At 36.2% G+C, this 25,490-nt stretch overlaps 1 protein-coding gene across 1 annotated transcript in view; it reads right to left on the bottom strand.

Moving 5' to 3' along the window:
• The window catches only part of ITGA1 (integrin subunit alpha 1), a 74,805-nt gene that overhangs the window by 28,551 nt on the left and 20,764 nt on the right, over positions 1–25,490 (bottom strand). Inside the window, exons 2-9 of the mRNA XM_066339078.1 lie at positions 17,239–17,359; positions 15,026–15,138; positions 13,905–13,993; positions 13,704–13,818; positions 12,914–13,041; positions 6,881–7,029; positions 4,990–5,140; positions 3,243–3,408 (exon numbers count right to left, since the gene is read on the bottom strand). Coding sequence (XP_066195175.1) covers positions 3,243–3,408; positions 4,990–5,140; positions 6,881–7,029; positions 12,914–13,041; positions 13,704–13,818; positions 13,905–13,993; positions 15,026–15,138; positions 17,239–17,359 — 1,032 coding nt within the window. The remainder of the gene's footprint in view (positions 1–3,242; positions 3,409–4,989; positions 5,141–6,880; positions 7,030–12,913; positions 13,042–13,703; positions 13,819–13,904; positions 13,994–15,025; positions 15,139–17,238; positions 17,360–25,490) is intronic.

The following is a 25,490-nucleotide window of genomic DNA, read 5'->3' as shown; positions in this document are numbered from 1 at the left end:
GATGGTAGGTATGTTTGGAATGTTTGATTAATATGGTTAAGCCATTTTCCACTTGAGCTAAGTGAACAATAAAACACCAGCCATGTAACCCTGGCCTTGTATTCAAGCAACTAAAGTTTTGTAGGCAGCTGGAAGAACTTTAAATGAAAAACACTTGATGTTTGTATGAATCTTTGCAAAAACAACATAGGAAAATTTCTGTTGTCCAAGATTCATAAGCCTCAGCAAAGTGCTTGGGAATGAAAATTCTGCCCAGACAATTACATGAAGACGTGATTCTTGTAAATGACTTGTATAAAAAAAAGCATCAGGTGATTTTGTACTAGCTTCAGTATCTTGTCAAGTAGTCATATGCTAGTTATTAAACTTTGATGGGCTGTTTTGATCCCAGGTAAACCTGAAATATCACTGGGGAAGAAAAAGTTCTGCCTTTTCCTCCACTTAAAAGAAAGATAAACAGCCCTTAACAGTCTAGGATTATTTTGCCACTCTAAGTGGCCAAGTAAGGGAACTATATTCTGCATGTTGATTCTTCCTTGAGAGCAAGTTATGCTAACAGGTAGTAGAGGCATGCTATGAGATCTGCTCTGATGCTGGTCCAGGAAGAATTCATGATTTGCTACCAGCTGACTGCTGCAGCAAATGTTCAACTATGTGAATGAAACTGAGCCATAGCAAGCCATGGTTGCATGAATTTCAGGCATCTGGACTGTTAAATAATACTGAACTTTTGACACTCAGCAACTAAACCCCAGTGGTTGCTCCCTGGGACATGATGGCTTTCCTAATTGTTGCAATTTACAGCCAGTCACAGGAAGAGACATGATCTCAAAGACAAAGTGTTTGACGTACAAACGAAGACTATCATGTTTCACAAGATAGCTGCTTTGCTAAGTCTGAAAAAGTAATTTTTAGGCATAGAACTCTTAAGATGCACATCTGCTGATAAACAATATTTTCATGCAGTGAAGGATGCTCCTTAATGAGCTGAGAAAGACAGGATTCTCACAGCCTGAGGCAGACAACAAAGCTGGTACTGTTGGCATGTGCAGCTCAAAATACTACTTAGATAATGGCCCTTAGCCTAACTTTCCATTCAGTTTTAAACTGCCAAGCATCTTACAAAGGGTATTTTGTGAAACAACATTTGTGCCTGCCTACGGATTGGCTAAAATATAAAATTGCTGTCAAAAGCAATGTGCATGCCATGAGACACAGAGGCATATGAAAAAGATTATGTGTAAAAAATCCACTGGCTGTCAAGCAGGAGTTTTTGTTGGATTTGATTTTTCGAATGTCTCTCAATTTTTCTTTATGTTTTTTAAAGAACCAAAATGAAAATAAGAAATCCAAGGGAAAAAAAAAATGGAATGTACTACTACATTAGCAAGAAGCAATTTAGATAGAGAATTTAAACAGATTCAGATATCAAATTTCAACAACCGAAGTTCTTGTGATGCAGAGAAGCTACTATGTACAGTGCTGATCAATCTCCAATTAAACACATTTAATAAACTGGCTTGTCAGCTGGCTGGAAAGCTGCATGGTACAGAACTAATCTGCTTGCTTCCACAATAGAAAAATGCATGCATGGACATAGCTGTGAACCCAAAATACAACTGAAAGGTTTTGGGATAGGACAGGAAACTGTGCCTGAAGAATGAGAATAAGTTGATTTAGTCAGCATTATCTAGCTCCAACCCAGTGGAACAGCTTGACCTTACTATGTTTTTGACAAAAAGCTAAAATCCTATTTTCATTTCTATTCTGATTATCTTGCAGACAGATTACATGATTTCTGGGACTTAGGTGGTGGAGGAGACATTTCATGTCTCATACTGCACGTGTCTTATATAGAAACCTTAGCTCATCTCTGAGTTCCTACAGAAAATTTGCAAACCAAGAAGCCTTTTGGCAGTAATGAAATTAATTATATTTCCAGAAATTCAGTCATGTTAGGACTTACACCCTTCACCTGTTGACACTTTAATTAACTTCTTATTCTATATTCATTATAGCTAATAGATGCAACTTACATTTTATTCTGGCAATGAAATGCAAACATTTTTCTCCCTTTTTTAAAAGTGAAAGGAACAAATTGATGACCAAGTTTTTAATTTCTGTTTGAATAACTATATTCCCACTGAAAGTATATTCTTGCTGGTACACAGTGACTTTAGAAAAGACCACTCTCCTCAATGAACTTTGAAGTACTCAATGACCCTAAGCAGGCCAAACTTTGAGCTTTGGAGAGATTAGATTCTCTTCAAATTAATTTGTTACAAAGCTGAGGAAACCAAATCATCCAGAAAGTAAAAAAAAAAAAAACAACATATAAATTATATTTCAATGAACTGTTTATTCCTGAAAATATTTAGTAATAGCTGAAAACATGAATATTTGATCAAACTAAACAATACACTAAAAAAACCCTAAATTTGTCTGAGAAATACATCTCCAGTATAAAAAAAAAATTAAAATATTCTCTCAATTTTGTGCATTCAAGTCAATATTTTCTTTTGTTCCAGCTATAAACTTCACTATTCTAGCTACTTGGAAAGTTGAAGTGTTGAAAAAATAGTCCAAATAGATGGATGTTTTCTTTGTATTACATGAATCCTTTCAGAGTTGGCTGGTATAATTTATAACTAATAAACTCTGTCTCCTGTTACCAGTAGTGTACTTGAAACAAACAGTGGTTTGGACAGTATTGTCTTGTTTGGATAGAGAATGTGAGCAGACATTATGAGAAAATGACTTTTCTGTGCTACAATCTGAATACTGTGAAACTTTCCCAAAGGAAAATTTTATCTTGTTAACTCTATACAGCAAGTCCATGCTAACTTGTACATCAAAATAATATGCTTTAATTAATAACTGACCAAAAAAGAGACCCTAAACATTTAGGCAGAAAAAAAAGATGATCATGGGGTAACTGGGGTATGATCTGGCAATGTTTTTTACCTAAAAGAGGGAAACTTCCTATTTATCACATTAAACAGTTCTGGTTATTTATGGTTTTGGCTATTGCCTCCACAGGCTCTAACTCCTATGAATATAGTCACATCTGTATCTACTATTTTGATGTTTATTACAAAATATTTTTATAACCAGCATGGAAGAAATAATTGCATAATAAATTTTACCAGCACAATGCATTTCAAAAGAAGGTAAAAACAGATTTCTTCTATTTGTTTCAGTTGAAATGCAGACATAAAGTAAAATTTTAAATAACATCATACCTTCCAGGGCAAATATTCTTTCTCCAAGAGCTTCAACAATGGTTAAAAGAGCTAATTCATCTGAGACATTGAAAAAATGCTTTTCAGTAGGCTTACTGGCAATTGATCTTATTTCCTCTACAAATTTCTCAGTACTTAAATTTCCTCTGCTGTAGCTGCCAAGAATCTAAATAGAATAAAAAAACAAACAACAAAAAACCCAAACCAAAAGTTAAGCATATATTTCATAACCTGTTTAAAAAGATATCATTGAGGTAGATTGTCAGAGAATGGTGGAAAATCATATCGAACTTAAATTTGTTCTGTTAAAACTTCACTCAAATTGATTTGAAACCACTCTTTCTCAAGGAGAATAGAACAATATGATGACTCAGTTGTTTTTTTGAAAATACCATTTGACAGGAAACACAGCAACAGCATGGTGTGATGTCTGCTATCTTCAATGGTACTTTTCACAAAATTCTAATAATTTATTCCCTGATTTGTTGAAGTAGTCTATAATTTAATAAAAGAACAATAAAACACTTCCCAACTCAGAGTTGGAATTACACTGGCTTCTGCATAACCATCAGTTCTTATCATAACATGCTATACATGCAATTAATGGCAAGTTGATTAGGCATAGAATAGTTCTTTATTCTGTAAAGATTTACCCCATAAATACATACAAGAACAACACTTACATTCAGTGTTAACTTCAAAACAATATGAGAATTCTGATTTGGTTTGCAATTTTAACACTGCTGTAACAATTAGGATACCTCAGAAAAAAAACCACCTCCCTTCTCTAATCCCCAGACAACCAGATTATTTATCATATGAAAAAGGGCTTTATAGACTAAACTTGATTTGGGAAGGAGACAAAAAACCAAATTCCTATGCTCTATCATCTCAGCCCATTGGACCAATTGAAATTTGGTTCTAAACAAAGATTTTATTGGTAAAAATTGTTGCAGTGTCAAGGGATCGTTTCCTTCAGTTGTATCTAATTTTATGAAGACAACCACTGAAAATCTGTGTTCTGCTGGACTCAGCTTTTGCTTCATATCTTTCTTCAAATTAAGTATAACATCTTTCTTTAGGTTTTATGGTTTCATACCACCTTATTTTACCAAAAATAAGATGGCAAAACAAAAAAGAAGAGAGTAATGAAGAGGCAACAAACCAGTGTCCCTTCAAAATTAACAACAAAATGTAGATTGGTATATAAAATACACATGTATAGTGGAGTATTAACACTAAGTCCATAACTAATGCTTTCATATTTTTTGATATGGGTTAACCTCTATTCGCATTCAGCTACTGTTTGCTTAATGTGAAAATGACAGTTATAGAATGCAAGGATACAACACAGACATAATGAACGTGTATTTTTTTGATGGCTTACATTTGCTTTTTTTAAAATAGGTAATGTTTCTATAGAAGTTGCTAAGAATTGTATTAGTCCACTTTGCTCAGAATTCCTTTTAACAAAAAGGATTTGATTTAAAACTGTTCCTCAAACTCTTCCTCCTTTTTCCTCACACAGATATACAACTGTCATCACCCGGAAGACAGATAAATTGCTTTTCTTATATGCTATAGAATCAGAGAGCAAATTTTTAATGGGTTTTTTTCAGCTTTTTCCTCTCTGAAATAATTATATTTCCATAAAGATTCTGTGAAATGAACTTCTAGAACTGAAATTACATTTAGAAGATGAACCATGCTCTTAAGATTCTGAATTTTCCCATTAAATTACACTTACAGCAATAGCAAATCTCTGAATGTTTTCATCTTCACAATCATCAATCACTTCTTGTAATCTGTAGTTGTCATGTGATTCCCCATCAGTCACAATAACCATTACTTTTTGTACTCCTCTTCGTGCACCACGAGCCTCAGTAAAAGCTTCTTCCCTAAAGGGACGATAAAGCGTTTTGGAGAAAGGCAACGTCAGCATTTAGCATATGCATCATATTTGCATAGCCAACCATAAACTAAAACATTTTATATTAACTAGGAAGCAGGAAATGGAGATTAATGTTAACCATGAACAAGTACAAACAACTGCAATTGGAACTTACATGACAGTTCACAGCCAAAGTTTCACAAGCATTCATTCATCATTCATTCACTTCAGAGCAATAGCAAAAAATACAAATCTGGATAGTGAAAAATTCTTCCCCTCTACAAATAAACTTCTGGCACTTTTAAACAGCTTTTGGCATCTTAAAAAAAGACCCAGCCAACACCTTCCCTTTCCAAAAATCCATGTAGAAAACCCTCACCGACTTCCATCCTACAGCAGCACTTCAAGTGGTCAAACTGTTTACTCAGCCACCAGCAGACCTCTGCACACCTATGTTAACTAACACTGGGTGATGGGGATGTGGCAGAAATAGGCTGTGGGTAAGTGGAGGCATGTTAGGGCACCCACCTGAATTCTACAGTTGCAGATGGGAAAACAGAGTCTGAGGTTTTGGGCAGTTGCTAACCCAGACTCTGGGATCTGAAAAGGCAAGGTTGGATGAGGGCTCTGGAGGAGAACGAAGGAAGCAGGGCTTCCTCTTTTCAGAAAAATACCACTGAATTCTAGGACTAGCCACATGAGTGAAAGCTGAACTTTACCACTGAAAATGGCCAAAGGGTGATGACTGTGAGAACAGAAAAAGCTTTTGCTGACAGTTTCTGTATATACAAGCCTACAGTAGTTTGTGGTACACAGGGGCTTTCTGAACTAGACGTGGTTTCTGAATACTTGGCAATTCTCTGCTGGCTCTGCTTTCATGAACTTGTTCAGACTCCTCAAGCTTCTACTTGCATCTCAGGAAAACCTTAATATATAGGAATTCAGCTGTACACCACATCAAGAAAACTTTGGTCAGATAACCAAACTGTTCATCAGAAGGATGCTGCATATTTCACTAAATGGTTGTTTGTAAAGAGTGAATGCAATCTTCTGTGGAATAAAAGCATGCCCATGTGCTAAAAAAACAAACACACACAGAAAAGAAAAAAGATACCAGGACAACGTTGTACAGTTCGAAATTTTCTGAGAGAATTTATATTTACTGTCTCTTCTATGAAAGTCAGATTAAATTTTTCTCACAAAAGAAGCATTTCTAAATATTACTATTGCTACAACAGGTCCTTAATCTTCTAGTGATCTATAAGCTTCAAAACATCAGATATAAAATTTTTAGACATTTTGACAAGTGTAGGCTCAAACATTGTAATACTCAACTTTAGAATGAAAAAAAAATTAACATTAAAAATTCTGTTCTTTTGTTTTTCCTCTGAAAAACTTGATTTTCTTCATCCCTCTATACACATAGTTCCTACCTGCTCTATGTGGACATCAGATATTGTCAGCCCTTTGCTTAGGCCTTTGCTTAGCAACAATCTTGTTCCATATCTATTATATTTCCCTAATTAGTCAATTCAGAAGACAGCTGCCTTTCATATGCAATTGCTCTAGGTGCTGGAAGAGTCTGCTTCATAAACAATGAATAAATAACCTTCCTCATAAATAATGGTTGCTTAGCTAACATGAAGTCATATGCTAGCCATGCCATGTTTTTAACACATAAAATGAGACTCCCCACACTGCCTGTGGCTGTTTCTCCCCTGTGCAGAGCAGCATCTTGTGCACGTACCTGGCCGTGTCTATTCCCAGGGCTGTCATGGTCTGTGTGCCGCCCCGCTGGCGTATCCTGGAGGCTGCAGCCATCACATCTTCTGTTGTTGAGTATGAATTCAGGAAAAATTCATGGACTACAGTCTGTCCATACTGAACAATTCCAACCTGAAACACACAGTTCATGTTTAAGATGAACTACCTTCAAAGAAAGCATCCCTGCCTCTTGCAGCAGGGTAAATGTCTGTTTGTACTTACAGCCAGGAGAAGAATTTAACTCTTTGTGTTTCTATCAGTATGAAACAGCTATATGAGTTTGAACAAGACTAGCTAGATGATGGACTCATGAAACATTTTGAAGTTTCTAAATTGCTTTTATTAAAAACTGGAATAAAGCCAAAAGCTGTCTCAAGTCCTTGGTCTTCCTGGCTTGAGGCAACCTGGATGGAAGCTTGGTTCTCCTTTAGGCCAAGGCAGACCAATGCCCCAACCACCAGTCACAACTCCTCATAACTGTTTTCCTTATAGCGTACAAAGTCATGGCTCAGCCACAGCTCTCTTCATTCCACTCAAATATAGTATTTCTATATCCAATAGTTTGTTTATTTAGCCTTAACTGAGCTTAGAAGCAGGAAGACCCAATTACTCTTATCTTGATGAAGACAGCAGGGACATCCGTGACATACATGTTCTCCCAGCAGTAGGTAAAGTATCACCGGACAAGTACCAGAGGGTAAAACATGAAGGAAATGGTGGCTTTGGGTTGAGGGAGAGTAATGTAAAGCCTATAGATGACCTTAGCAGGACAAGTCTTTGTGCAGAAGATCAACACAGAGGACTGTGCAATAAACACTAATGCCTGAGGAAACTTGCTGCAAAACCAAGAGTGGAATAAAAAGATGAGCAATATTCTTAAATATTAATAAATTTCTCCCATTCATCTCTGTCAGTTTTAATATTTTGGCAGGTTCTTGACAGCTTTTACTGGGAAGAAGCCACACAATGTTCCATTAGCATATTTCAATTTTATGTTACACATGGCAATTTATAGGTGTTATTTAGGATAATGCAGTTTTACATGGCATTTATGTCTCACTCATCTATTATTAAAGGCACTCTAGCATTAAGGTATTGAAGATCAATAAGACCTCTGGGATATTTCTGCCATCATATTACCTTAGAAGTGGCTTAGTATGTACTTTACAATTGCTTTATAGTTGCGGGGTTTTTAGGTATTTTCATAGCCCCTCAGCTTCTGCACAGTACTTGTTTACTTGTAGCAGAACGGTTAGAATTAGATAAATATTTCACAGTAAACATCAATAACATGATCATTATGAAATGCTAGTTACATATCATTATGGGACTATAATTATAGTGGCAGGTGGTAGCAAAATCTATCCCAATGAATTTCCATATATTTTTGAAAACACAGTCAAATCTGAAGAACTGATGTAGGCCCAAAATGACGACAGGTAACTTTGCCGCCTTTCAGATATTTGTCTCTTGGAGGAATGCCCTCTTCTAACTGTAGCAGAGAGAATGCACAGGCTGCAATGTTCCCAGGAGCAGCAGGCTATTAAGCCTGTCCAGTGTTTACAGAACCAGCCAGGGCTGACACTCTGTATCATCACACAGAGCACTGGCATGGCACTGAATAAATCACAAGACTTTTTGACCTGTCCCCTCCAAGGCAACTATTATGTGGCGTGCATATTATCTAAATTGGATGCTGTTTGTCTTTTAAAAAGACTTCGGTGAACGAGGGATGAACATGGAATTTGCATCGTGCTTGATTTTCTGGAGGAGGAGTAATGGCTTAAGAATTCCATGTGCCAGAGACTATAGTACGCTGGGAAGCTGTATGGTGTGGATTCATGGCTCCTTCTCTGCAGCTTTTGAGGTACCAATAATGAAATAATCTAATGACTGCTGCCAGTATGAAAACATCTGCCAGTCTTTCATGATCTTAGAAACCCATATCGGTGTTGTCATTTTCCTAAAAAAAGATTACAGGCTGACATTGATTGTATCATTTCCTGTTTGAAAGGAAACGTCCACGATCACAGCAAGTACACATTTTGAACACTTCCTTCTCAGGAAGTGAATGGGAAGAACATCTGAGTCTGAAAACTGCACAGTACAGCATAGCTTGTAAATCAGGAAGGAAGAGGGGCATGTGGTTATCTTATGGGATACAATTGTCTTGTGCGACCCTTCCTTAGCACTAGCTTTGAAAATACTGGTCATCATGTTCTACATAGTCCATGGCATCAAAGATGAACCATTCCTCAATAAAAGGTAACAAAAAATCTGTGAGAAAATGCTGCTGGGCCTCATGTTCTAGTCTCCTATAGGATCACAGAACAATCACCTTGCAAAATTACCGTCTATCAGAGAATGATGAAAGTTTGAGCATTTGTAGCCTTTTCATCTTACGAAAAACTAAAAGTGGCACATCTACATGATGTAAATGGGCCTTTATGGGTCTTCAGCAAGCCCGTAAGAATGATGCTTACAGGCATCGTATGTTTTGATTTGCTTGTTTAATTTATATCTGGAAAATGCAATAGAACGACACTGAAGGACATAATTCTGCTCTACTTCAGAGAACCTATTATTTTTCCCAGCATTACTAACCATAATCTATTGAACATTCTTGTAATTCTTAAGTTTATGTTCCCTTCCCTAGCATTCCATGGCTTTTACATTACACAAGGGAATAATTCTTTAATTGTCCCCAGTTCCTGTGAAAAGTGTTGTACAAGAGAACATAGAGTGATGCACTGTTCTACTTTTATTGGAACAAAGCAGTTCTCAGGACTGCAATTTATTGTTGTCCTGTAAGTGAATACAGAGCCTTGTTTGGAAAGTACATACTGATTTTCCTGATAAATTATTAAGCTAATCAATTTGGCAAAACCCAAAAACTAGAATAACAAAATCAAAGGAAAACCATTTGATGCATGAAATAATTTGGTACATTTCTCTCCACTCCCCAATGGTGAAAACCATAACATGATTATATGTTCTGGTTTTCAGCATTGGGATGTGGAGAGAAACTAAAAATATTTTTGGATGTACTAACACTTATGTATAAGAAAAGCAGAGCTGCCTTGGGAAGCATTGATGGATAGTATCTTTTTTTCATAAGGAGATATTTTTGAAGACATCTGAACAAATAAACAAAAAATTAATTCTTTCATGTTTTGTTTACTTCGAGACACAAGTTACTTGTAAACTCTTGCAAAAAAACCTTTCTTCATCCTTAATCTTTGCAATACCCCTTAAATATACTTCTATTTCTTCTGAAGTCAAAACTTCAGAAGATATTTAAGATATGACATGGCATGACTTTTTAGTTTACTGATAGTGTCTCCCTTTGGAGACCCAGTAAGGTACAGGCCAAACATTTATAACTGCCTAAGTCATATATTAACATAAAAATAGAAACAGTCTAAAGATTTCTGAAGGCCTTTCCAGAGTAGCTTTGAAGCTAGAATTGAACTTATTCAAGTATTCTGCTTCTTCTTTTGAGATAAATCCACAGAAAGCTACTCATATGTAAATGATTAAAAAACCTACCCCATCCATATTAAAAAGATAATTATCTCCACAACAGTTAAAAATGAGGCAAAAAAGGCCAAGAAAAATATTTTCATTTTGTTCCTACTTCTGCTATTTCTACATAATTCTTCCTTCTTTTTCCATTTACTTCTTTTATGCCAAAACTCAAGATATGCCGCCTAATTATCAGTATGGTGTTGTAGATTATCTGGAGAAGAGAAAGAGGAAGTGAAGGAAAAAAATTACCATATTCATATAAATATACCAAATTTATACCATAAATTTACCATATAAAAATTCTGCATCTGAAACTTCAGGCTTTCATTTTCAGATCTGCCAAACATGAGACACTGAGTAATTTCTCTCAACTTGCTACAAGTCTAATGACCATTGTTCACAAAGGAGGTAAGTGGGGAAAAAAAATTTCAAAAGCCTCTAATCAAAACACAGTTTTGAACAAGTCACACCCAATCTGCTAAGGAGTTATTCTGTAATCACCTCATTCCTTTCCTGTGCAAAACAATCTTAAGTCAGTGAAAGTCCACTGATTTCTACATGCTCAGTAATAAAAAATTAAATTGGAAAAATCAATTTAAAGAGACAAAAAGTAAGTTATTGTTCCTGGGCTTATCTTCTGTGCTCCCAGAGGAGAGGGGATAAATAAGCCTGCTCTGTTGTTTCTCCTTTTCCCTGTTGTATAGTAATTTAAACATTTTTTTTCTGAGAAAGGACACAGTGTGGGTGAAGGATATAGTATCAACTCATTACTAAATTTGGATGCACTAGGGTTTCCAAGCAGGGGCACTCAGAGGAGAGGAGAGAGATGAGATGTGCTCTGGGGAAGGAGGAAGGTAAGAGGGACTGAGAAAATTCCACTGAGCTTTTGTCGTCCATTTCCTGTTTTTCAGCCTCTCTCCTCCTTATCCCTTTTTTATCTGCCTCTCAAATGTTTCTGCTCTGTAGCAACCAGATGCCAAAGCTGACGACTTGAAGTGAGTATGTGCATGTGTGAGAAGAGGGGTAGCTATGCCAAAGTGTGGGCACAAGGGATTTTGTAGGTGGAGATGGGAGGCTGCTGGAGTGCAGGCCAGAGAGGGACCTTTTGTGCATGAGCTGAGCCACACAGATGAGGCAGTATTCCAAAAATGAACATAATAGAGGTGTGGCATTGTAAAAATTTAGGAGTTGCTGGATGAGGAAGAGGAGTGAGGGTGCAGTAGAGCTGATTCCCTTGAATACCACTCCCATAAAGACCTTTGGGTAAAAGACAGTGATGATTTCCATGCAGTCAATGCGCCATACTGGGAAGTTCACATTAAAGTATTTTAAAATGGCACATGTTTGAGTAATCATCTGTTTAAGGCAATAGAAATTTTTTTTCCTTTCTGCTGATTTTGACAAAGTGTTTTTCCTTCTTCCTTGCAATATCCGAAGAAAAGGGTGTTTAAAATAACAGGATATGATTGTGAAGTTGACAGTTTATAAGTTATTTTATCAGGCAGTGTTCAATATAGACAAGAGAGGACCCAACTGAAATGGAAAATTATAGGGGTAATACTCTGCAGACAGAGGCATCCTTTCCACCTTCTCACAGTCTCCTTTGTGAAGGCAGGAGCTGAATGTTAGGAGCTAACCCTAAGTTGCAAAACTGCCTGTAGCATGTAATTTATTACAAGAGATCCTGGAAAATCCTTGATTTTCAGAGACAGAAAATAAAGAAGGGAAAGGAAGAAACAGTTTCTTCTCTTGCTATTAATAAAGCTTTTTGTGTTAATATGTATCCCAGAGTCAATGTTTCCTCCTTCCCAGTGTTCTTTTAGGACTGATATTTACATAATCTGTTCAGCAGCCTTTGGGACATATGCCAGATCCTCAAGGGGGTAATTGGTCATAGTTCCATTAATTCTGATAGAACCGCACTGATTTATAGCAGCTGGGAATTTGGCCCTCTCTACTTATTATATAAATTAAGCTCCTGCTATTAATAACATGCAGCTAAACAGCCACTTGTTAATTAGGATCTAAAGCTTTAAAAACTGCATGCCCAATGTTCCACAGTGCTAAGAACACTGCTCCAAAAAGCTTGCAGTCAAAGGCTGCCCAAACCGCGCATGTGTGCTGCAGAAGAGCAGAAATGACCTTTGTGCAACGAAGTACAAAGGAAGACAAGAAGAGGCTGTGGAGAGGAAGGAAGTGGGAAAGGACAGTGTTCAAGCAGCCTCACTTAATGCACTTAACTTTTGTTTCTAGGTTAGAAAGTTGGTTTCTCCAGACTGCCTGAGCAGTGGGGGGAGGGACAGCCTTCCTGACATTGCTGTTTGACGACTGAGTACTGACTTAGTTGTGGTTTCAGCTTTAGTATCCTGCTGCTCTAAGTTCTTGGAATTCAAGAGGTCCAAAGATGACACTATTATACCGTTTCCTGTAAATTGTTTTGTTCCACTCAAATTAAAAAAAAACACCCATAAAATATCTACCATGTTACCTGTGTTTGCTGAGGACCTATATCCATGTTTCTCAGGAGGCTGTTCAGAAAATCTGTGACACTCTCCCATGGATAAATGCTGTTGGACCCATCAAGGACTATGACGATGTCCAATTGGGTTTTACACTCTGCAACAGAAATTGCCACATAAGAATCAACAGCAACAAAGATCAGACTTATCTCACAACTCCAGCTACTTTTCTCACTAGTAACAAATCATATATCCCTCTGCAGTGGGGCTGAACTGACATGTTTAATGCCATCCATCATTCTTCAACTTTTGTATTATATTTCACATGGCTTGTGCTCCCTTTATCAGCAAGGGGTTTTCTTGTGAGCAGAAATTTAAGAATGGAAGAAGATCACATAACTGGAGTTTTTGCCAGTGACCCCATACCTTCCTCAATGTCAATCTATTCTACAATTTTTCCAAAAGACTATGTCTTTAACATTTGTATGTATATTACTAAGCTGGGTTTGTGTTAGGTCTCAATATGCTGTCATTATTTAAAAGGAGTCTTTTGGCCATAAGTTAAAAAAATAACCAACTATTTTTAGCAATTGTGTTTGGATGTTACATAGCACTGTAATGATTGTTTATACTGAGATAAATTCCAAAAGTAGGAAGAATTTAGGTTATATACGGACAATGAAAACATTTACTTAACTTGGTAATGCTGGTAGCTAAGTTAAGCAGTTCATTTTTTTCAGTATGCCTATGTGTATACATTTGTCTTGTTTGGCACTATTTATTTTTAGACACACAGGAAAATTCCTGAGGCATGCATACCTTGCACAGACGGAGCAATGGCCTCAACAGTTTCAAAAGTGGAGCTGACATTAGAACAAACTCCAGTTGTGTAATGCAAACGTCCACATTTATAAGCATAAAGTGGTCCACATGCCTTTAAAAAATGAAAAAGGATTAAATGTTTTTGTTATGATACCCGAAAAAAAACACTTTTAAAATTAGCAAAAAGTCTTTTCTTACCAGAAACCCTCCTTTTGGGTTAGTCACTAAGGTTGTTCCAAGAGTCATGTTTTCTTTTACTTCCACAACATTAGGAACTGAAGTAGAAGCTATAAATAGATTAAAATGTTAAGCATTTGGGAACATGAAAACAAAATGTTAAATTATATATCCCCTAGTATGGAGCTTCCAGCTTCTAAAATAAAATCCAGACTGACACTGGTTTCATCAACTATTTTAGCACCCTTCCCCCTCTTTCTTCAATTGCAACAATCAAGAAAAAATTCTGAGACTGGCTTTTATCCCAGAAAATTTGTCTGGGTTGCTGTCTGAAATAGTTTTCTTGAACGGCAAGAAAAGAAAAAAAAAAAAGTAAAAATAACAGCACAATGAAAACAAGATATTACTACGCACAGAGTTTTGTTAATTAGGAAAAAGAAATATTTGGTTTTTTACCTTGTCTTGCTATGACTGACTTAATAGCTTTCCTATTTGTTACTATTATGTTACATTACTGACATTTAGGTTTTCAAGGAACACAGGGAAATAAAAAGCATCACAATAGGTATATTTAGTGAAGTTATTAAACTTCACTAAATACATAAGTTATTAATAACTATATAAGTTATTAATTCCAGTTATATTAAACTGGAATTTCCTTTCAGTGTACATCAGGTATCTCTTGACTTGACCATGAAAATGATTAATATTCACCTTTGGCATACTAAGATGCATCCGCCCAGTTACATTTTCATCAAAAGCTTACTAATAGCATTAGGGAGGCTCTTGGCTTCAGAGAGCTTTGGAAAGGGTAATCCATGAAATTATGATCCAAGGTCCTCCTGGCTCAATGGCCACTACTGCCAACCACAGTCAATTAATGTCAGTCATAATAAAACTTTGATAACAGAACCACATACCCATTCTAAAATTATGAGCATTTTTTTCCACAGGATAGTGAGAAGCCTTAAAATAAAATTATTTTTAATGTTACAAACATGATTTCCTTCACATTTAGCTTTGGAGCCTTACGAAAATTTTCATTAGAAAAACATTTCTAATGCATACTTACTAGCTAAAAATCTCCTAAGATCTGACCTCTACTACTCCTCCATGTGACACAGTTTTATTTCCTTTCATACCTGGTAAGTTCAGTTTTGTGCAGGGTGATGGGCTGTCCCTTCCTACAGGGCATTTGTAGACATCACCTGTTCTCTTCTCAGGCTGGCCAACTAGTGGTGAACCAATAAGTACCCTGCAAATTAAATAAGTTAACCTAAATGTCTTCTTTCTAACAAGGCATGAAAGTCAGCAAGTTACAGAGAGAGCATAGCTGCAGCAAGCTCCACACTAGCAGTATAGGATGGAGAAAAAGAAAATTATCTATATACCAGTTCAAATGCAAGAGAAATAATAAGGACATGAAAAGGAAATGTACCTATATACCCAATTACAGAACAGAATAACATTTTAAAAATACCAGAGGAAAATAAAAGCAATAAAAGTGGGTAGATGACTACTCCTAGAAGTAATACAAAAGGATAGATAGGCTTTATTTAATATGTCCTTGATCTTTACAAGACCTTAGAGGAAAACCTGTTTTCAATGCTCAGAGAGCGATTGCCAAAGGAGAGGCTCACAAGCACTCAGAGGAAGAATTTAGTCTTAAATATTGTGGAGCAGCATTGTAAAAGACATGTTCTTCCCTCTCACTAACAACAACAACAAAAAAGTTATTAAAATAAATTTCAAACTTGTAAAATGCAGTGAAGCTGAGTGTGCCAGACATCCCCTGGGAGGTGATCAACAGTCATCAGGTTCATGCCCCCATGGTGTTCTTTTCTTAGAAAAAAGAGCCCCATGAAAAGTGTTACATGGCCTGAAGAGCTATTTTATTTTGTCTTTTTGCATGAGGGAATCCCTGAGCTATTGAGAAACAGCTGCAGTCAGGTTCAGAGACCATTTGTTGCTGGAAAGCTCCATTGGTGTCCTACAGGTAGCATTATATCAGTATAAAAATCCTCTCAAGGCTGTTCTGTGTAATTTTAACTACCAGCTTACACATTTTCTCCTTTAAATACTGACATGCCGAAAGCTTGACAACTTACAGGAGCTCTGAAGTTCAATTTCAGAGATGTCCAGATCTAGCAACTAGTTTATATCACTGTCTGGCTACTGGTAGAGCCACCATTTCCAGCTCTTATTATTGTTTGCTTTTGAAAGGTTTCAGGACTGCTTACAACAATACAGCTTATTTTCAAAAATCCCAGCTCCTAGAATGGATTCCATTTCCTGAAGGTCTAAATTAGCTCAAAGAAGGTCATTACTTATATTCTCTGACGACCCTCATACAAATGTGTATTTAAACATCCTACAATTGCAGCAGTCAAGAACTAGCACATTCAAAAGCAGGCTCTGTGTTTTCATTTCCCTGAGCACTTTGTTGCAGTGGTGCTCAGGTTCTCAGAGTCTGGCAGACTCAGCCCTTGCAGTGGAGATTGCTCACCACAGAGCAGTCTAGCCTGTCTGTCACACACCCTCCTGCTGCCTGTCACTCCTGCATGCCTGCAGGAGTCCCTGGGTTTATCAAGAATTATCAAAAAATCTCTGAGAATACCAGAGCCAGCTGCAAAGAATGATAGAGATCTCTTTCCTGAACCTTTTACCGTGCAATTGTTATTTCAGTCCTCCAGCCCAGTCGTTAGACTCTGGGGTTTAACAAGGGAAAAGCATAGGCAGGTGTTTATCAAATGACCAAGAAGCAATGGTATGAGTGAGCATGCCAAAACACAGCCTCTACTTAGAACAACAGGAAGGAAAAGAGAGGTTAAGATAAAGGCTCCAGGTCCCAAATGCAAATATATTACCAGTTGCAAGACATACTTAGCCCTTCAAAAGGGAAGAGAGAGGGAGTACTCTACTAATTAATATTTTGACAGGTAAATCTTTCAACCAACTGAGTTAAAAGACCCTGACAGAAAACTTTAGAAAAAAACACTTAATACAGATTATTTAGGTAAAACAGGGGTAATTTCATTGTAATTACATTGTAATTATAGAAGGAAAAGATAAGGATTCCTTTTGGTAAATGGAAAAAACAGAACTCAGGCAAAACACAGTACTTTCTCAGCTCCATCGATGGAATTTACCCATTATGTCATTGAGGAGATAATTGGAGTTATGCATGCGGATGTTTCTTTTCCCCCAGTCTTTCCAGATTTCCTAAGAACTATGCATAAGTTTCAGAAATATGCCTTACAGAATTTGATCCAGCTTGAAGACAGAAGCACAGCACCTGAGTCACTGAATACCTGAGAATTTGGAGTGTTCAGTTAAAAAAAGAAAACGAGCTTACCATTTCCCTTCCTCATTTTCATACTGCTGGACTGTGTACCCGAACATATCTTCCAGAGGCCCACTGAAGGTCAGTGCATTTTTCACATCAACATTGGAAGTGCAAACAAGGTGAAAGAGAGCTTTAAAAGAAATAATATTTAAAAAAAAATTAGTATGTAGCAGTACAAATAAACCCAACTGCTTCTAAGAAATCAAGCTTCCATTATGACTTAACGAAAAGTACAAGACATGTTGGAAGTGGCATTTGGGGCACACATATCAGAGCTTGTAAGAGATTTACAACATAGTTTCTCATACATAGGTACACAAGCAAATTCAGAGTTGTTAGCAACTGGACTTCTGTATCCAAAACATTTTTCAAACTCCCACCACTCATTCTAAAATCAATTCCAACTACAGCAAGTAAGACATTATCACCTTTAAGAATAAATAACTTTTTAGTTTTTTATTTAGTTTAGTCATTCTTTTAGCTCTGCTCATTTCTAAAGCAAGAATTTAACAAAAAATGTTCTTTCCCTCACTCAAGTAAGTTTACTTAAATTGAGAAATAACTTATTTTTAACAGAATTTTTTTGCATAAAAACCACTCAGGAAAAGAATGAGGAAAAACTCTGAGATTTATTTAATTTTAATCTATATTACAGAAAAAAAAAAGATATCGTTGTCTCTTAATTCCTGCAAACCATTTATGTTTGGAAAAGAATAAAACAAATTTTCCATGCAACAATATGCTGATCTCCAAAGTACCTGTATGAGATTATTGATACTTGTGCATTTAGGAAAAGTTGCTATACAATGGTGATCTTGAACTATGAAGAGATCAGTCAAGACAGTGTATGCTGCTTCTATAGGACTGATCTCCTACAGCCTAAAGTTCAGTGATCATCATCAAGGAAAATACTGCAGAAGTTTGACTTTATAGTGAGTTTCAGAAAAATTTGAGATATAGGGTAAAAATCCAGCTTGAAGTGATACCTATAACCAACTGCAAGGCTCATTAAGAAGCAAAAAGCACTGTGTATATATAAAAGTAAGGCTATTTATCTTTTCTTTACTTAGTATTTCTTACAGTGATCTCTTCCATCTTTGTCCTGTAAATAGTTTCAAAACTAACCACTGACTCTGCTGCTACAGAGCCGTATATTTAATTCACAGGAGTCAAAAATCAGGTGAATTTGTAGGACATTGAGACTGCTTAAAAACACAACACAAATCTAATTTAATTTTAAAGAAGGATTTCATGATCATTTGCTGACACTTAACAGTTAGGTAAAAATACCCAAATACCCAATATTTGCTGCATGTCAAAACATCTAAATAATGTCCAGTTAGTAAAACACATCTGTGTTATTCACCATTGAGTTGACAAAATTCTCATGGAAAGCTTGTTACTATAATTAAACTCCCAAGTGGTCAATGCTAATCTGTCTCTCTCAGCATCTTATTTCCTGAGTAATGCAGTAAAATTATCACAGAAGACCATTTGTCATTCAGTAGGTATTTCCAGTTTCACTGGACAGCAAAAAAAGGAAAAGTTTGTGTTATTTTAGTTTTTCTTCCTCCAGTCAGAGTCAGGAAATATAAAAATGTGAAAAAAACTAAAACAGAGATTAATTCTTCAGAAAATATTTGTCACAAGTGATAAGAAAAAATTAATCACTGACACCCTGATGGGAAATAATTTGTTGGAAAGTAATTTTGTCTCTCTTAAACATGTATGCTTAAAGAAATTCAGTCACGTTATCACTAGTTCAAATCTTCTTTTGATAAATTTCAGTAAAAACTGGAATTTACAACTGAAAGGGTATAAACAATCACTATTATTACTTTTCAAACCATATAGGCATTGTGACTGTGCCATTTACACTCAGAATCTACCTCCTAGACATTGAAACAGTACTAATGAGTCACCCGCTAAAGCAACTAAGTTTATTGTTTAGTTCAAGAAGAAATGTAGAAGCAAAATACACCCATGTCAACTCCTCTCTCAATGATCTCCAGAAGCCTGTTCACTTTAGCCTTTGAACAAGAAGGACAAAACATCCTTCTATAGGTCTTTAGAGGCATGCTCCTCTCCTTTCTCACCTTATGATGATGTTCAATATCATGATATGAAATACTGAAGGCCACAAATGACAGCCCACTTGCTTTCTCCTAAAGCAACCAAAGGTTACATGAATACCCTGTACTCTGTTCACTTCACCATGATATCCTCTACCAGCCTCTATCATCTGCTGATAGACGAGGAGTTTCATCATGGTGATGTAGTATTGACAACTATGGATTTTTACTCCGTGGTGATTACAGGAAATGGTCTTGAAGTTTCCTGAATTGGTTGTGTAACATTCACAAATATCATAACTTTAATGCATGGGTTTCTCATCGTCCTAGTTATAACAGCTGAAAATACGAAATGCTAGTAAGTAAACTAGAAGATGAATAAAAAATGCCAGCTATTTACTACTAGCCACCCAAATCCTCATGCTTATGAGTGAGATCAAATTAGAATCAACAGTAATAATGCTTTCTTCTAAAAAAATAAAGCTAGAACAACCGAAAGAAGATAGACGGGCCACACTGGTCAGAAATAAAATTGAGGTGGTGACTCCACACAGCAGAACAAACCTGTAGACCTTGTTGGCAGAGAATGTTTGGAGGCTAAATGTAATGAGCTCAACGGGGATCTGAATAACTCAATGGAAGACAAAATCACAACAGTTTACAACCCACACAGAATGCACATCTGGTTCAGGAAATCCCTTTAGTTGGAAGAGGAACTTTACATATGCGTGGTTACTTTTTGTCTGTAGCTATCAGCTTACATGTACTCCTGCAGACATGATACTGGACAAAACATGATCTTGATTTGATCCAGTACAGCTGTGCTCGTGCTCTCTCATCTTTCCCTTCCATCTTAGCCAGAAGTCAGACACTTTGAAGGTTGACTTCATGCACAAACTGTCTGGCATATTTTAATATGCAAATGTATTGGCCTTCTCTGTTTTCTATATGCTTTGAAACATCAGGAGTATAATGTTTTTGCATTAAAATAAGGGTCATGATAAGCAGTGTAAAATTAACTTACAAATAATTAATGTTCTTAAAGGTAGCTTGCTGCATTTCCCATAGATCCTGTAAAAGGAAATCTTCCAAGCCAAAGAGATGTTGAAATCATTAGATGGTAAATGGAAAAGTGGAGTTTATGGTGACCTACATTACACATCTAGCTAGCAATAATCTGTTGATTTATGGCAACTTGGCTTTAATGCTTTATTACATTTTTTTAGTAGAGCGAACAATGTACACAGGAGCTAATGGTTCGGAGCATCTACAAATATTAGTGACTGTGAAAGTTATATTATTAATAACATCTACCTTGAATTCTTTCAAACTTCCAATTTCTGTCTAATATGGCATGCATTTTTTATTTCCAGTCAACTTGTGTATGAATTAAGAAGAGTATTGGCAGAAGTGGTGGAAAAAGGAAAACTATAGGGAAGTTGGAGAGGATTCTCTAATGAATTATGGGAATTAAGGAGAAAAAACATTTTTCATAAGGCACATAGTATTTGACTTAATCACAAATAATGTATGTAAATTAAGATTTTGAACTATTAGTTGTGTTAACAGAATGACTGTGAACAGACCAGTTCAGAAATGCAGAGTATAAAAGTTTCTAAAAGGTTAATACTGAAGTTACAGTTTTATCTTCATGTTCTACAAGAAATGAGGCACTGCAGAAAACCTAGGACAATGTCCCTTTCACTACTGATTTACACTGAGCAGAACATGAGCTGATGCATGTGCCATTCTCTGCTTAGCACAGCTTGTACCTATACATGAAAGGTTAACACTCAGTCACCAAGACGACAACACAAATATTATTTCTATTACAAACCTGGAGTAGTAGCTCATACTTGTCCAGTAGCCACTAATAAATTCTTTTCTGTTTTATTTAATGAGTTCTTTCAACTAAACGTTTGTGCTGTCTGGATAGTTATTCCACCTCCAAACCAGATTTTTCTGGGACTTGTTCAAAAGCATATTGCCTGGCTGGCCACAGAATCAGCACCCTTATTTTCATAAAAAAATGGACATAAACATAACCCAAACTAGAACAAAGCCTAACACCTGATCCTATCTATGAAAAATAGATCACCACAAACTGCCTACAATAAATGACATCACAAAGACCAACTTAGACGAAATAAGAGAGTTAATTGAGTTAGGATATTTTAACTGCGTTTGGTCTGTGGCAAATAAAAATTGCATCCTCTATAAATAGAGATTATCCCAAGAAATACAAATGTTTTCTTTCAAAAACAGGAAAAGATAAATTTACACTTGGCATTCAACAGGGCTAACACATTGGCTGTGTACTATTTCTCCCTGCCAGCATGTGGTCAAAAAGGCTTTTTGGTTAATTTCACACCTACTGATAAAGCAATTCAGATGTTTTTATCAATTCATCTGCACTTTGCAGAAGACTGAAACAAAGCAGCTGTAGGTGCACCAAGGAGCATACCAAAACAAGCAGAAATGTTTTTCGTAAGTATGCACAACTGGAAAACACTGGGAAATTAAAAGAAAAAAACAGTTGAAAAAATTAGACTGATGCCATCCTGGAGTATAAGAGAGAATGCAGAAATTTAAGTAGAACACTGAGATTAAAATGTTTTAAGGAGTTCTTGTATATTTAGACATCTTGGAAAAGAAAAATGAAAAATAAAAATAAAAATTGCCTTAATGTTCATACAGTGTGTGTTACAATCCATGATGTCGTAAAGATATTTTAAAAACCTGCAAACAGAACAGGTGTGCAATACAGCAACAGGGAACTGTGCACATGACCAAAATGTACTGAAAGCTAAGTGACATTAGAAAATATGTCCTAATTGTAAGACAGAACTGGCTGCCTTTAAAAGTATTTTACATCAATGTTGCAAAGACTATCTGTCTCATGATCTTAGAAAACCTATGAAACTAGCCAGCATAAAAGGATGTGAGTGAGGTGCTGGTAAATGTGACTCAGTGAGGGAAGCATTGCTGTGGCCTCCCATAAAAGCTTATTTTCAAAATGGTGACAAATGGTATCATGCTCTGCAGTTTGAAAACTCTTTCAACCGAGGAAATAGATACCACTGTGTGTTGGCACCTGCAAGCCACCTCTTGGCTGGCTGCAATCAAGCCAGCCACAGAGAACAAACTGTGTCCTTCAGTACGTGCAGCACCAAGCCTTGGGAAATAGAACTTCCCTGAAGCTGGATCCTTTAGCTGCATCAACACCACCCCATGCACTCTTGGGTCAAGGCTGAGCTTCATCTGGCTGGTAGCAATGAAGAGTAAACATGAGTCTATTTGTCAAGTCATATCTACAGAAACACTGTTTTTAAAGTAATGGCTCAAACATGTGAAAGAGGATTATTTGCTGGACCAGCAAATCTACACAATTTTTTTTGTTTGTTTCACTTGTGATAATATCACTGCAGAAATACTCAGCCTTTTCCTATGAAAAAGAGACATGGCATGCCAAATGGAAGAAAATACAACAGCATTGTACAATTGCCATCTGTGAGTTCAGGGGCCACAGTGTTCTGGTCTTACACCGGAAGGCCAAGGAGGCTGAGGCAGGAGTTCTTGTTGCATTCAGTTCTGCCTGGCTAAATATCAACATATTTCAAGTAAAGCTGCACATATATGGAAAAAAAAAAAAATCAACTTCAGGAACTTTTTCAGTAGTGCTTAAATCGAGCCCTTTATTTTTCTGGGCTACAAAAGAACTTTTGTATGATTTTGCCTTCAGCATTTTTTCTTTAATCTTTAACCTTTGAAGAGCAAAATACTGACTTTTTGGAAAGAGTTTGAGTAATTAATAAACCACTTCTTATTAAAAGTAGATAAATACCCCAGAAGACCAAGAAATATACATTGGAAAGTAATTCCAGACACAGTAGCCAAATGCTTTTCAAAACCAATTAAATGCTTTGTACAATCCATTAAATAAAGCTCTCTTTGCTGGTTTTGTACTAAGTATTTTGTGCTGGAAAATTTCATAATGCAGTATCAAGTCTGAAAATATACTGAATCAGTGCTTTGTAATGTGGTACCAAATGGGTAACACGATGCAACAGGCAAAACTTTTGGAAATATAAAGGCAGAGACCAAGAATATGTTCCCCATTCAATTAGCAGTAATCAAGTTTTTTGTTCAAAATTTAGAAAGTGGTCCTCTCATCATCACAATTCTTAGCACTTTGCAGTTTTTCACAAAAGAAAGAAAAAGCCTTAGAAATATGCAGTCACATACAAAAACTTTACAAGGTCTGCGTCTCAACTCATGCAGATGTACAAAGTCTTAACAAATTTAGCAGCTTGATAGAAGTGAAATAACTCCTACAAAATGTTTTATCTTGTCTCCAAGAATTTCCAGTCTATCTTTTGGACGTTCTTCCATCAACACTTTACTCCACACAAGTCCCTGCAAATCCTTGTATTCTCTCGATGTCCATCTCCTTTGCTAATAAAGACCATTCCTCACGAACACCCCACTGGAACTTTCATTTCCTAACATACAGCTTTATGTGTATTTCAGGCAGAAACCATAGCTAAAATAAACATGTATGTTGTTTTCTGAAACAAAACCCCTCAGTAAGAGTAAAATAGGACATTCAATTTGGTTTTCTACAACCACTTGTTCAGTTATGACAAATCCCAGCCTTGCTGGCTGATGTTCTGTAATATTTCCATTGTGTAGCCTTCTTGAAACTAGCATGGTAGGTCAAGTACACCTTGTGCTGCAGGAAACAAGATACCAAGCCCCAAAGCCACTTCTCCCATAGGGATTTTTCATTTGACTTCACACAGTTAGTTAGGCTGTTTTTCCACACAAGCATACTTTATGTACTACAGGTCAATTTTGTTGCTCTTAGCCTTAAAAAACCTCACTTAAGTAGATACAATATGAACCTTGCTGTTTCTTTTAAACAAGTATGATGGTAATTGAATATCAAGAGTGTTATTTTTCTTATCATGTGAAATAATTAATAAAAATTTCTAAGTATTCAATTCATGTTTCCTACAAAATTAAATTCTGTGACATTTGCTTAATGGGAGGAAGCAAACCTAATATTTTTTTTTCATTCTTAAGCAAATAGCTGCCATACCTTTTCTATCTTATCAAATCACATATGTGTCACTTCAATGTTCCTCTAACTTTGTGTCTGTGATCCAACTTAAAGATATAGCTGGCTTGTGCAATAGGCAACACAAATGATTGAGAACATCAACCCATCACTGTCTGATGATATGGTAAAAATTACATGACTATCCTTACACTGCCATTTTATTATGGTTAGCAATTGGTTACTGTAAATGTATCTTTGAATCAGAGATGCATTTCACAATACTGAGTTTACAATGCAGAGTTTACTTCAGAGTTGAAGCTCATGAAAAAACACATGCATGGCTGTAGAATTATGTCAGAAATTTCAAGGCAGAGATGTTAAATGTAATATATGTTCAAGAGTAAGAGTCATTTGTGATTCAACTGAGGGTTTTTTTTTGAGAAGATGGAGACTGGTGAGTTGTCATTATGTAACATGGCCTACATCTTTCACCATTTTAGTATGCTAATGTAGGGACTAAGGAAAAAAAAAGTCCTGAATACTTATGAATCTGGTGAATCCTTTGATTTGAGGAAATCACTACTTGTCAGTGTTCAAATATGAATTGCAAATGACATTGTCTACATATTTTTCTTTTGAATCCATGCTTTGTATTTGCTTTTTTTCCTCAGCAACTTGCAAGCTATATTTGAAAAAAACCCCTGTCAAAACTGAGAAAAAAAAAGCTAAACATTGCAGGCAAATTAACGTGCTTCTGAAGGTAGATATATTGCCTCTGTGCTGTTATTCACATACAAAAAACCTAAATAGACTTCAGAAGAATGTGAACCATTGCACGAGAAAATGGTCACACAAATAAGTCACTCTATCTGATAAGCATACATTTCACAAGTCTATTCCATCAAATTTAAACTCAATTGTCCAAAAAATGCCTCAGGACAGAAATTCCTTTCAAACTTGGTGGGAAATGTGATAGTCTAAGAACTGATGCAAAAAAAAATAATGCCTAACTGAAAACTAATGCTGCCAGGACTGCAAGTGTGCTCCTTTCTCTCCCTGAGAAGGGACGTCTCAAGATTACTCCTATGAGGAATTCAAAGACTCCTTGCAGCAACACACTCTCAATA

The sequence above is a fragment of the Sylvia atricapilla genome, chromosome Z (assembly GCF_009819655.1).
Source record: "Sylvia atricapilla isolate bSylAtr1 chromosome Z, bSylAtr1.pri, whole genome shotgun sequence".
NCBI classification, from domain to species: domain Eukaryota; kingdom Metazoa; phylum Chordata; class Aves; order Passeriformes; family Sylviidae; genus Sylvia; species Sylvia atricapilla.
Note: the sequence above shows the minus strand (reverse complement) of the source record. Positions and strands in the feature narration are given on the sequence as shown.